Here is a 13,486-nt window from a genome sequence, read left to right as displayed (position 1 = left end):
TTGGAATTCTTTACAAATTTACAGAATTTTATTCTGTCCGGTCATTTAAGGGAGTTCAAATCTTCTTGGGGAAGCAACTTTTTCACACAAATCAACTTTTAAATTTGTATATCAATAGTGGGAAATATATTGCAGTTATCAATACTGTAGAAAGCTATGAATGAAATACTTTCATTTCTAAAAGGCATTCAACATCTTCCTGAGTGCTTTTATCACATGTTTAGATATTAAGACCTAACTTAAATGAAACTGAGAGATTGATATTAATATCCTTAGACTTTTTCATTTTTCTTACTTTTAAAGGGCACTCCAAGAAATCCAAAATGCTGGTTATATAAGCTAAAATACAAACAAAAATTTTATTCAGTATATGCATGAGCAGGATTCAAGCAGATATCAAGGTATTGGCTAAACTAAAATTAAGATCAAAAATCCTAAAACGCACTTGATCATAATTCACATTTTCAGGACTACCAAATCCATCATTGTGTCTCTTTGAACAGATAATCATCATATGGGTTTTTTAGTTTCTAAAACTAAGAGTACTATTTCGAAATAGGTCACAAAAAGGATATCAGTCTCTACAGTTATCAGATTTTAAAGGATTATAAAGCACAATCACTGCAGAAAGCCATTCTAATTTGAAACACGTCAATAAAATTTAACAAATAACTTCCTTTTATTTATTACTAAACAAGGCTTTATTACAAGGCTTTATATATTTAATTTGAGCTGCATTCATGGTCATGTATATGTTTTCAAGCATATATAGAAAAAATGAATATTTTTGAAGATGAAATATAGTCGCAAGAGGAACATTGAAGACCTGATCTAGAATTACCTTTCAAAATTAATACCTTCAAGCGCAAATACAAAATAAAAATATACAACCCCCCCCCAAAAAAAAAGTTTTCAGATATCCGATTACAGAAGCTATGAAGTCATTTAGCGTATGCATCTATATCAGTTGGATGAGTTAGGATGTATTTAGCGCAATTGAATAGTACATTTGAAAATGGTTTGATTCCTTAAGTTGCATTATATTATCTAGAAAAATGATTTGGTCCCTCAGTTGAATCATAGAATAGGTGATTCTTATCTTTGTTACTGACATGGTTAATTGGATGCTGACTCGACATTTAGAAAGAATCAGTTTGTAACAAAAACGATATTATTTATCTTTAGCCTCTGGTTACAATATTCGAATTGTAGTTTGTAACAAAAAGCTCCGAAGATCTAAAGGTGGGTTCACACCAGGCTAACAGTTGCGCGCAATTGTTGTCTCTCTGCCGTTGTCCCTGTATTGTCCCCGTGTTAACAGTTGAGACAACGTCGATGGGACAATGGCTAATAGTTGTCCCAACGGGACAATCATTTGCCATTGCCCCGTTGCAGTCACGTGATTTTCCGGAAGTAGGCGTCACCTTCTATTGCGCGCAATAGTTGGCTTCGTGTGAACCCACCTTATGAGTCCAAATTTAGAAATATCAAATGCCTAATGGAATCCGCTGATGAAATAATCTAAATCAATTTTCAATATCTGAATTATTTTTGATTTTAGGATTTTTTTACAGTATCTTAAACACTAGTTAGTTTTTTTGTATGTCTCCTCCCATTTTAAAATTGAAATTTGCGAAAAAGAAAATATTTATGTTAATTTGAATACTCAAGACTACGGCAATAAGTTTTACTCATAACATTGAAGTGAAAGAGTGTTCGTAAATTATATGTCTTTGTTTCTAGTGGCAACGTTTTTAACTTGGGAAGTACACAGCGTGTCCCTGAAACCAGAAAATAGCAGTGCCATATCAAAAAGAGGTGAGTTTTCTGCCTGTTCAATTGTTTACAAAATATTGGCTGTTTTCGACTGCCTGACATTTTAATTGATTAAAAAAGAGATAATTGAAAAGTTCTTTCAAGAATTAAAATAAATGTGTACAGCACATTTCTTTCGTTGTCTATTATAATGATTCTTTGATAGAAATGCTCATTTTAATACATGTTTCGTATTCACTGGCAATTAATTCCCAAAGCTATTGTGTTCAATCTCTTAAAGGAAATTGCTTATGTTTATTATTTTTTTATTAGAGAAAAATGAGCATTTGGAAGAAAAGCTCATGAATTGGTTTTAATTTTCTATCTCGCTGATCTGAACATAATGTAATGATAAATATTTTAGTGTAATCAATTTAAAATATAGCCACGACTGAAGCGGTAACTTGAAATCCGATTAAATGGGAAGTATGCAGCATTTGATGTGTTCTCGCTGGTAGTTCCAAACGATTTTTCTTACCGAAGGGTTCGAGTTTGCCGTCACATGCATGCATTTTAACTTTTATTCATGGAATAGACTTGCAGTTTCATGGAATAGAAATTAATCCAGTTCTCCACCCAAGAATGGCGGAATTGGTTCTGGTTAAATCTGGTCATAATACATCCATCCATGCATTTGTATGACAATGATGATTTGAGAATGTATTCCTCATCAAACAAGTCTAATTTAAAACTTGTGTTTATACCCATCAGCTTTAGTGTAGCTTCAAAACGAAACGGTAATTTAACAAGGCCATCGAAGCGTAGCCTTTGCGACTTTCCTGGTTTCAATCGGCGGACATTAATGTTGCAGTATTAATGTTGTTATGCAAGATGACATTCGAAAGCTACATATATATTCTATGTTGTATCTACTTTTTTACAATTATAAGCAAGGGCTTATGGAATATTTTCATGTCTTGTGAAAACTAATTTCCCGTTTTTGTTTATTTTATTAATCACCACACCAAAGATTGTGAGGATTTCTATAATGGTTTTGAATATATGGTGTAGCTCAGAAATCGCGGAAAGCAAATTTTTAAAATGACCATGATATGGATATTGAGCAGGAAAACTCCAAAATTACCTTATTTAAATGGCTTTCAACATTCGTCGAAAATTGTATTAAGATCAATTTTCAATTTTAAGCTTTGTCAAACTGTTTCCAAAAATTTCAGTTTCAGCATTGGAAGTTCTGGAGTACTTTTTATAGGCTCAGACAATAAGTCTGTGTGTACAAGATTTAGTTCTCTTGGGAATTATTATTCTATTTATATATGTATCTTTTCAGTCTAGATTTCTTCCTTATTTAATCGTTCGTTCTTACTCAAGGGTACCCTTTAATTAAATTGTTCAAAGCTCGATCCATCAAATGGATACCTTCTCATCACAATTCAAATGTTCAACTTACCGTAAAAAACAGCTAAATGGTATGAAATGCTGACCACACGTAAACCAAAACAAATGTAGCCAATAATCCGTCTTCTAATTCTGGTGCGTCATTTCAAACCGATCAACGAATTTCATAGCGTCCGAATATAATTTAAAAAAATCTAGAAAATCCATTATTCCACTCCATTATCTCAAATCTTAATTTGTTAATTTAAATTGTATGCATCTAGTAGGCGCATTAATTTAACTTTTCAAATTAATTGATGTACTATGTTGAATTAAATCTTTTTGTTTTAACATGGCTTTCATTTCACCTTTTCCGGTCTGTCAAAAATCAACAGTGGCAATCTTACTCTACTTTCCTAAACAAAGCTTCTTTGAACATGCAAACTTAATTGACATTTATAAATAGTTGAATAAATTTTCTATATGAATGTTTTTCGTTCACTTTTTTGAAACATTAGCCATAAAATATTAAACAGGATTATGGCATTGAGTCATTTGGGAAACTTTATTTACAAAGATCTAAATAAAGCTCTATTTCCGGCCAATATTTCACGTGCTGAACTTCTAATGAAAAAGGATTTTTTTAAAAAAAATCCTGCGCTTTTTAAATGCATTAAGCATGTGGCAAATATTTGCGTGCCCCCCCCCCCCCCCCTCCTAACCATAATTCATTCGTTTTGAGTCGACTTCCCCCTGCGGTATCCCTCTGCTGAAGTATAGGGATTGGAGGAACAGCGGTTCGAGTCAAAATTTAGCCCATCCACAGTGTGTGCACGAATTCAGATATCGCTCCAATCATCTGCGCATGGTCAACTGGCCTTATCGAGTGGCATATGTAAGTTCATGTAATCTATCTTCATTTTCCAATCCAAATTATACAAACCAGTACTCCCAAACTATCTCCAACTCCCAATCCATTTTAACTGTTAAATGGAAGTCGTAAATACCCTACAAATCCTAGCAATTAATGAAATTTTTTTAATTTTCATAAAAAGGAGCTTTATTTATGCGCAATTTATACATAATCATTAAAAAAGATTAAACATGAACTGGTAAAATTTAAGTTCTGTTAATGCTTATGCAAATAATTATGATCAGTAATAAACTAAATTTTTCTACTGCCACTGAAAAAAATACTTCCAGTGATCGATGGTTTTAGGAATGAGTACAACTTAAGAGGGTATGCAGATTGACTTTCCAGATATGTTAAATTAGTAAATGATTCAAGTACAACTCTTTACTAGGTTTAAGTACATTCTTTTACACAATTTCAAACTGGAATGTATGTGCGAAAATAACAATTTGAGGTTCATACGAAGGTACAAACTGCTTATCCATAGCAACGCTGAAATGTTTTTTTTAGAATTTTTACAACAATGATAATTAGGTAGAATTATATGGTTGGCAGAAACGATAGAATGAAGTTGAAGTTTCGAAAATATCCGATGTTTTGTACAAACGTAATCAATTTTTTTATTGACCAGATTTTTCAATGCATTCCATTCAAAAATGCGCATATGGCATTTCCAGAAATCCAGATGCAGGTCTTCGTGATACTGAAATATAGATAGAAAATTAGAATGGGAATTTGTTATCTATCGTTTATTTTTTGGCTATTGAAATTCTTCATTTTACAGTATAACCTTTTCCTGCATATCCATTCACTTTAACAAATTTTTACGAATACAATAAAGGTCTAATTTAATTACGATATGAATAAAGTAAATATATTGAATAGGAAATGGCAGTAAAAACTAAATTTGTTTCATAACACAAATGTATACTGATCGTTTATGTACAAGCATGTTCATTTAACTCTTTAAGCATTTCCAAGACATTTAATTTTCTGAATTCCGTCTTCTAGGTTTTTATCTATTATGGCCGAAGAAGCAGAAGTAAAACCTAGCATTCCCGATATCTTTAAAGGAAAATCTGTTTTCATCACTGGGGGAAATGGTTTCTTAGGAAAGGTTGGTATCTATTGACAATATTTTAACTTTGCTTCACTGACCTCAAAATTATCGGCGACTCCTTAACTTGATAATATATATTTTATTGATAGTCAACCAATTGATACTAGAGGTTTGTTTCTAAACATCATGAACATTTAAAGTAGTCTTAGCAAAGTAAGCAAGTTTCCTACATTTAACTGACTTGATTGTGATACTATTGGATAAGGGTTTCACTGCACTGAAGATCGATTTTGCTTTTTAATGTTAAAATATCTGCTGTATTATCTGTATAAAATTATTGTATTATCTGCTAAATTTAGAAAATTACTTTTTCTTATTTATCAAATTAATATTTTTTAGCGACTTGATCTTCTGAACATTTCAGTTGTGAGACTGAGCGCGGAAATGAGCTCGATTTTTATATCTAAAGAAATCGACTTTTTGTTTTTGTTTTTATCGGTGTAAAATCATTTTACTGGATTTGAAATATTTGATCGTATTTTTTTAACGCAAAGAGAAACCAATTATATTCTACCTGGTCGCAAGAAGCAGCAGAACCGGGAATAACAATTTTCAGTTCTGATTTCGGAAAGGATTCGCCGTATATGTGATTACGTTATATATTAGTGTTAAACGATATCATGTTGATATAGTGTAAATCTTCATCGCCCGATCCACGTTTAAGAAGTCTTTGAAGTTAGGTTTTGTGGCTATAAAAGTTTAAAGCTTGGGAAGGGTCAGGTTATCTTCCCCTTATCCACCTAAACCACTTAAAAATCTAGCAGCGTAAATGTATTGCAAAGATCCAAGTGCAATTATTTTACAAATGATAGAGCAAAATTGATTGACGTAAAAGAACTGTAAACTTCCTTCTATTCCTTTTACAGGTTCTATTAGAGAAATTGCTCCGTTCATGTCCTGGAATATTTAAAATCATAGTTCTATTGAATAATGCATATGAAACGGAAGTTTTCGAGAAGAAAAGGAAGAGACTTCTAGAAAGCAATGTAAGTTTAAATGCCATTTATTTCTGATTAATCATATGTTAAAAGCCGTTTTTTTTCTTGTACAGATCAAGATAATTGGCGGTTATTTATAGTTAATGTCACTTCAATGGAAAATATCACTTATCGTTACTGAAACTACTGCTTATATTCAACAAATTCTTTGTTGCAATCAAAAGAATCCAATATAACAGAATTGCTTAAATATTTTTATTCCGATGCAAGTTTACAGGTTATTTTAAGTCTCTAACTCTCTAACATTTGAATTTGCATTTCACTTTCAATTGAATAACTGCTTTTCTTAATTTGATTTACTGTATTATCTTATACTGTTCTCGTCATTGATACCTTTTGTCCTATTCAGACAGTTTAACCTTTGTAGATGGTATCTTTTCTTAATTTGATTTACTGTATTATCTTATACTGTTCTCGTCATTGATACCTTTTGTCCTATTCAGACAGTTTAACTTTTGTAGATGGTATCTTGATTTACTTCCCCAGATTTATGCCACTATTCCTTTGCACTTGAAAAATGTAAAAAGATAGCAAAAAAAAAAAAAAAACCCTTGGATAATTTGAAAGATGCATTTACTTTTAACTTATTTTTGTCTACTTTTAGCTTATTTTAGCCTATTATAAATGTCCATCGAAGCTTCTTGGTAAGTTTTGCTAGAGATATCCTAATGAATCACACTTCAGTTTTTATTTTATTCTTTCCCTTGGGATTACGATGGTGAATTTGAGAATATGGCTGGTCGATTTCTTAGTTTCAGAATAATGTTCCTGTGATACGTAATTTTTGCAACTATTCTCCTCTTTAGTATTGACAATGATGACAATACCAAAGTATGATTCTGTAAATGCCTTTTAAAAATATACTTGGGTTATTTTCTTCAATTTTGCCATGGCAACTAATAAACGCCACTTTGCTTAAATTGATGTTTGTCTTTTAACTATGCACAATTCAAATATAGTTCGAAATGGGACTTTCTCTGCAAATGGAGACCCTGATGACCTGAACCCAGAAAAACTACTGTACCAAACGAAGTCTGTAATCTTTGTTCGTTATTGAAACCTGTCTACTACCATATTTCCACTTCGAAATCGGTTCTATTGAAATTCTGCTATTATTGGGTTCGTTTAGTTTTCTGTTGCAGGTCTTGCTGCCTGACGACTATTTCGTACATTCGACTTCGACATCGTTTGAATGTAAAGGTGCCAACAATGGGGGTTCAAACATGCCAAAAATTTTGGAACGTAATGATATCCTATGGAGAAACATGTTTTGTTCGTTTGTCATTGTATTTTTTAATTGAAATAAACTCCAATCGGTAGAAGGAATAAAGTTGTCTACCAAAGGAATATTTTTCAGACCTCTCAAAGTATTTTTAAATATTAAAACGCAACTTCTAAAATTGTTTAAAATGGTGAATTTCAATTTTTTATTAAAATAGAAATGGCAAGGTGGAAATATCCGTTTTGATATCTTCTTTCGGGTGCATATTAATTTTTTTAATGTATAAAAGCTAAATGTTGGTCATATTTAAAAATTCTGCACTTTCCTCCATAATCCTAGTTCCTCTGTAACTGTTTCGCCTTTGAACGTCTCTCATTCGAATCAAAGATTAGTCTGATCACGCTCCCCCCCCCCCCGCCCCAGTGTGCTTTTGAAGTATCTCAGAAAAACGGTCCCCGTTTTCTTTACTTGCCGGATTGCGGAAATGTGCAAGTTGTCATCAGTTGTGTGCTTCCTTTTTCTCAACAATCAAATTGCTTAGTTGAATTTATTCATTATTTATGTTAACTGAATGCCAATACTCAGATTTGTCAACGTTCTCCATGCAACCGTAGTCGTGAATCAGAATTGTGAAATAGCCAGCTGATAGTATCAACGGATTGAACCTGTACTGCATCTTTCATATTAGGCAAAGGCGTGTCTAAATGATGAAACAACTAGGGAAAATAACGCTTTCCATATTTATTGGAGAAAGCCAAGTAATGAAATTGCAATCTAACATAAATGTTCCGAGTTGGCCTTCAGCGGTCTACTATTGCAGCTAATTGAATTTCGTAATGCGAACCGACTTTAGTTATTAAACTTATTTAATGACATTTTTTGAAAGACCAAAAAGCGTTAATCACTTTAAAGACCCAATACATCGGAAAATGTGAAATAAAATGTATTATCTTAATCTATATGCTCAAAAATAATTTGTAGATAATGAAATTAAGGAATCAGACCCTTGCATTCAAGTATTTCGAAGTGACTTTCTAAAGTTTTTATTACGATTATTTATCATTTTGAAAATGCTTTAAGTTACAATGATTAAAAATTGCTTAGTTACAAAGTGCATATTTAAAAAAATAACACAACTGAATAACTAATTGTTCTAGATGATTTACCCCGAAAATTATATATTGTGAAATATAACTATTTCTTATGACTTTAGAAATAGTTATATTTCACAATATATAATTTTTAAATCTGCATATAAATTTAAATCTGCATATAAATGCATTGCATTCCAAATACTGATAACTGACGCAATCCTCACAATCTTTACCAATCACACTCGGATATAACTTTACATCTATAAATTGGGACGAATTAGCTTCTTTTTTCGGAATAGATATGGTCGAAAAGAATTTTGGCAATGAATCAATGATATAGCTATTCAAATCATCATTCATGTTAAATCCTCCCTCCTCTACAAAAGGGAATAAATCAAACAGTGATGACAATAAGCACAAAAGGAACTGTAAAACGAAAGGTTATCTATCGCAGATATACCACAGCTGAAAATTTCAACATATAAAAGTACACAATGGAAACGGCGTAGTCAAAGAATATCGTCAGACTTGTTTTTTGCATAATATTTTCATTTCCTGATCTTTAACTGTAATAAAAAAGGTATTCTGGTGTTTCTTCACATTATTCCATCACTATTATGCATTCAAGTAGTCAAATTTATCTTGTATCTTTGAGAGGAATTATTTCTTTAAGAGGAATTGCAGAAGCAGTACAGACTCCAAAGCTTTTTCATTGACAATTATCAAGTAATCAATTAAACGAATTTTTTGAATTTTAATTTGAAATCTGAGGAACAAAATTTAACTTTATTTCTTTTCAATATACCTTACAATAGTAACTTTGCTTTTCAAGAATACCTGTCCTGTTTATTTCTAGTTGAAAAAAAATCTTCAATTATTCCGGACATTAGCTATCCAAAGATTCAGCATTTGAATTTTCAAATACTCGTGACATCTTTTCAAGTAAACTTGAAGTGAATAATACTTTTAATTACGATAATGAGCCCTTTACATGATGGCATAAGATCATTCATGTTCTTAAAACAAATAGATTCCACGAATCCTCTTGGTTACCATTTAGTTATTTTGACAAATTACTTTTATAAATTTGTCAGAAATGTTTAATTGCTGACTTTTTGGAGGAAAACAATGCAATTTACAAAGTGGTTTCAGAAATCTACTTCAAAATGGCCCTTTTAAGGCAAATATACAATTAAATGTTTGCTCTAGCTATATATTATGCAATCTCATTCTAGACATCTGTTCTGTTTGCAGAAAACTGGAAAAATCTAGTATATTTTAACGACAGTACACACAGTTTTATCAGACTAAACACAAATATCTCCACGTACAATTGACAATTTTCTTTTCAAAGAAATCCCACTTTTAAGATATTAATTCTGAAAATTTCAGTTAATCACACGATTGTGGTTTATTAATTTTTCTTAGCTCAGATCCCCTTATCCTTGTTCCGTTCCCCTTGTTCTATGCATCCTGATGGTGTAGAAAAATAAAAACTTGCTTTCCGTAGTATATAATAACCTACATATTTGCTCTTGTCAGACAACAACCTAAAGAAATTAACCAACTAACCTCGCGAATTTATTGCTTAAGCATCATGAAAATGATTCGTTTTTGAAGAATATAAGACTTGGAAAAGTGGATCGTCTACTTCATTGAACAAAAATGGAATTAGCCTGCCTCAACCTCGCAACGGCATATTTTTGAGATTCAAACTTTGGTGCTAAGGAAAGGAAATAGAGTTGAAAGGGTGACCTGTTACCAGCTGCTTGCCACCTCGTCAAACAATTGGATAAATATAATAGTCAAATGAACCACTAGAATGGTGCTACTGCCTAGTCCAGAGTTGACCAATCTTAAAGGGTGGGATTTTACTAGGATAACGCTAGACCACATGCCATTTTGGTCATATGATGAAAATTTTGGAGTTTGATTGGAATATTTCTTCACTCCCCATAAAGCTGTCGCTTGGAGCTTTCGGACTACAATCTGTTCCACTTTTTGATTGAACAATTGGACAAAGACAAACGGTTTCAATCATCTGCAGAATTTCAAGCTGTATTTAGAGATATTCAAAGGTCGTTATATGAAGGGGGATAATGAAACTATCCAAAAAATAATTATTGTCAAGTGGTGTACATATTACAGAAGAAATTTAGTGCAAAACTTTTTTCTATTTACTCCAAGAATGAAGCCAGTCTTTCCAGACAACCCAATAAACGGCATTTTTTTTCAAACTAATTTTCGTTACGGAGGATGTACAATTTAAAATTCCTCTTCTCGAGAAATTGAATAAGATATAAAATTAATTACAAATAAGTGTCTAATTGTATATTTTTCCATATTCATAGCTAGTTCTCTTGGTAAATTGTGGAAATTTCGATTAAAAAATCCTTTCTGTTCTTCCGAGATTTAAATAGTTTTGATCACTGATACAGTTTAAGAAGCCGCCTTTTCAGGTAAAAGGTCGAATGTTTGAGAGATTTTGAAAAGGCTTGCATCTCTAAGCTTGTTATTCTTTCTGGGTAATAAACAAAAAATATCAAGTAACTTCACGAGCTCCTTTATTTCACTAACGAGTGAACATTTTAAGTTTCCATTCTAGTAGTATTTTTCTTTTCATTTGCATTGGTAGTTCCATCTTTTAAAATCTGTAGATGTTCTGTGATGTAAAATCTGTACCAATAGATGTTCTAATATTGAAATTTTCACCATGCAGAAAAAATGGACATTTCATTAATTCTTAAAATTTATTTTTCGGTTTAAAAACTGCCTTTTTAACGTTTATGGTAATCTAATTTTACGAAATAATGCCACACTAAGCGAATGAATAATTTGTTTTTGTATAAAATCTTATTATAATTAGTTACTGAAATTTCCTTATAAATATTAAATTGAAAATTATTGTGTCAAAGAATAAAAACTCAATGTAAAAATTGACTTCAGTTAATTTGTTCTAAAGGCCGAGAAATAAAAAGTTCGAATAAATATTAATGTTATTGATCTGAATAAATCTGTCCTATAGAATGAGTATTTTATTTTTAGTCCTGGATTTTTGTAAAATAAAATATTAAATTTAGTGAAATTTCACTAAATGCGAAGAAAATGAATAAAATAGCTTAAATACGAAGTTTTTTTTATGGATCAGGGTAAATGAATTCATTTTAAATCTCCTCTGATTTGCTTGTGCAGTCTATACAATAATCTTACAGCAAATAACACTGAATATGCAATTTCCGCTAGTATCAATATGCAAGCTGTATTGAAAAATTATAATGGCTGTATTTAAACAAGTTTCATTCAAATTGGAAATTTTTGAATACTTTATCGTGCCAATCCACGTCTTGATAGAATGATTCTCAAATTACGAGTATGGAATAAATATCAGTTTCATGAAAATCGGTTTCATGAATATTGGACTATCGTGAGCTAAGCATAAATTTTAAACAGAAGCTACGATATACAGCAGTGCAATGAATCTATACGTTTCTGAATAACATCTTAAGCTGTTTTTCTCAAATGTTCAAAATTGTAACATGGAAGGATTTTTGTTAAATAATTCGAAGTGATTAAAATCGAAACCTATATTACATCGTTCTTTTCTTAAGCTTTCCAACATACAGGAATACATGTTTATACATTTTCTTTATTAAAATTTTTAATGTTAAACTATAAATGCCAATGCACTTTAGTCTCTTTATTATTAAAAAAAAATAAGGGGCACAGTTAAAACTAAAAATCAAACGTAAATATCTAAAATGTAAAGCATAGAAACGAATTTTAACGCGATGATAGATATCGTTCGATACGCAATGCATTCCAGATTTGAACTGGCTGAGATGATTAAGTGAATAAGCATCGATTCTCTTCTCTTTGAATTCGAAATTCAGTTTTGTTAGATTTTCCATACTAAGCCTGTCAAGAGGGACGTCAATTTTTCTAGAAACGTCATTTTATTTCTAAAACATAGCATAAGAAAGGACAATGGTAAAGTTAAATATTTTGAACTTGGCATCTTATCTTCAGCATCTCCTAATTCGAGGAGAATGCTTCTTGTATAATTGTTAAATGTATTGTTATACAGCTTCCGAAGCATACGCCTTTCCAACCAAAGGTCTGATAAGAAATGTTCCATTTGAGGGCGTTTTCAGTGAATACTTTCAAAACTGTCAGAACAAAAATATTATTTTTCTGGATCCAACAAGACCTTTCATACGAGAAAATAATTGATCAGAAATTTCATATCCAGTTTTCGAGCATCTAAACTTCTCCGAATTTTGGATATCTATTTCTCCATTCACATACGATTAAATACCTATTGCATATCTATGGGGGGGATCTGAAGGAAATAACCTTTATCCAAGTATTTAAAATCTTTAAGCCGTGTTTCAGATTAATTACTAATGCTTCATTTTTTCCTAAGCTTGATTTCTATTGCATGTCGATGCATCTTCTGCTTTCTTCACAATATTGTTACATACTGTTATGTTTACAAATCTGTTCGTCCTCGGAAAAACCTTACAGAGCCGGTTTTTACACACATGCCGAAAGTGGCTTCTTCGTCTGTGTCAAGGACAACAAAAAAAATGCGTAATGCAGTGCTGCTCTCGATTCTCTTAACTGAAGTTGATTCATCTTCCGTGTTTGCAAACACAAGTTATCCGTAACTGCAGCAATATTATTAGGTCGGTTTTAAAAATAAAAAAAAACATTTTAATATTGTATTAGAAGAGAGGATTTAAAGAGAAAGGGTAACGGAACTGGTCTGCTTGTTTGCGAAATTTTCATTCCTTCAAAAGTCCGAGCTTTCTTTTCCTCATACTGTTGAGACAATTGATTTTTTGCAAGATTGAGAAATGCATTATTCATATAAAAAAAGTATTTCATGTAAATTACTGAATGCAAATGATAACTTAGATAATCTACATTTATGCTTACAAAAAAGTTTGTTTCCATAGCTTATGAAGATTTCTTTCATTATGGTTTTCA

The 13,486-nt window shown here is 31.5% G+C and overlaps 1 protein-coding gene across 1 annotated transcript in view; it reads left to right on the top strand.

Moving 5' to 3' along the window:
• Positions 1 to 1,710: 1,710 nt before the first annotated feature.
• Positions 1,711 to 13,486, top strand: part of LOC129960490 (putative fatty acyl-CoA reductase CG5065) — a 48,086-nt gene continuing 36,310 nt past the window's right edge. Inside the window, exons 1-3 of the mRNA XM_056073959.1 lie at positions 1,711 to 1,818; positions 5,075 to 5,180; positions 6,050 to 6,169. Of these exons, the coding sequence (XP_055929934.1) occupies positions 5,088 to 5,180; positions 6,050 to 6,169 (213 nt within the window). The 5' untranslated portion in view covers positions 1,711 to 1,818; positions 5,075 to 5,087. The remainder of the gene's footprint in view (positions 1,819 to 5,074; positions 5,181 to 6,049; positions 6,170 to 13,486) is intronic.

Source organism: Argiope bruennichi, chromosome X2 (genome assembly GCF_947563725.1).
Source record: "Argiope bruennichi chromosome X2, qqArgBrue1.1, whole genome shotgun sequence".
Lineage (NCBI taxonomy): Eukaryota > Metazoa > Arthropoda > Arachnida > Araneae > Araneidae > Argiope > Argiope bruennichi.
Note: the sequence above shows the minus strand (reverse complement) of the source record. Positions and strands in the feature narration are given on the sequence as shown.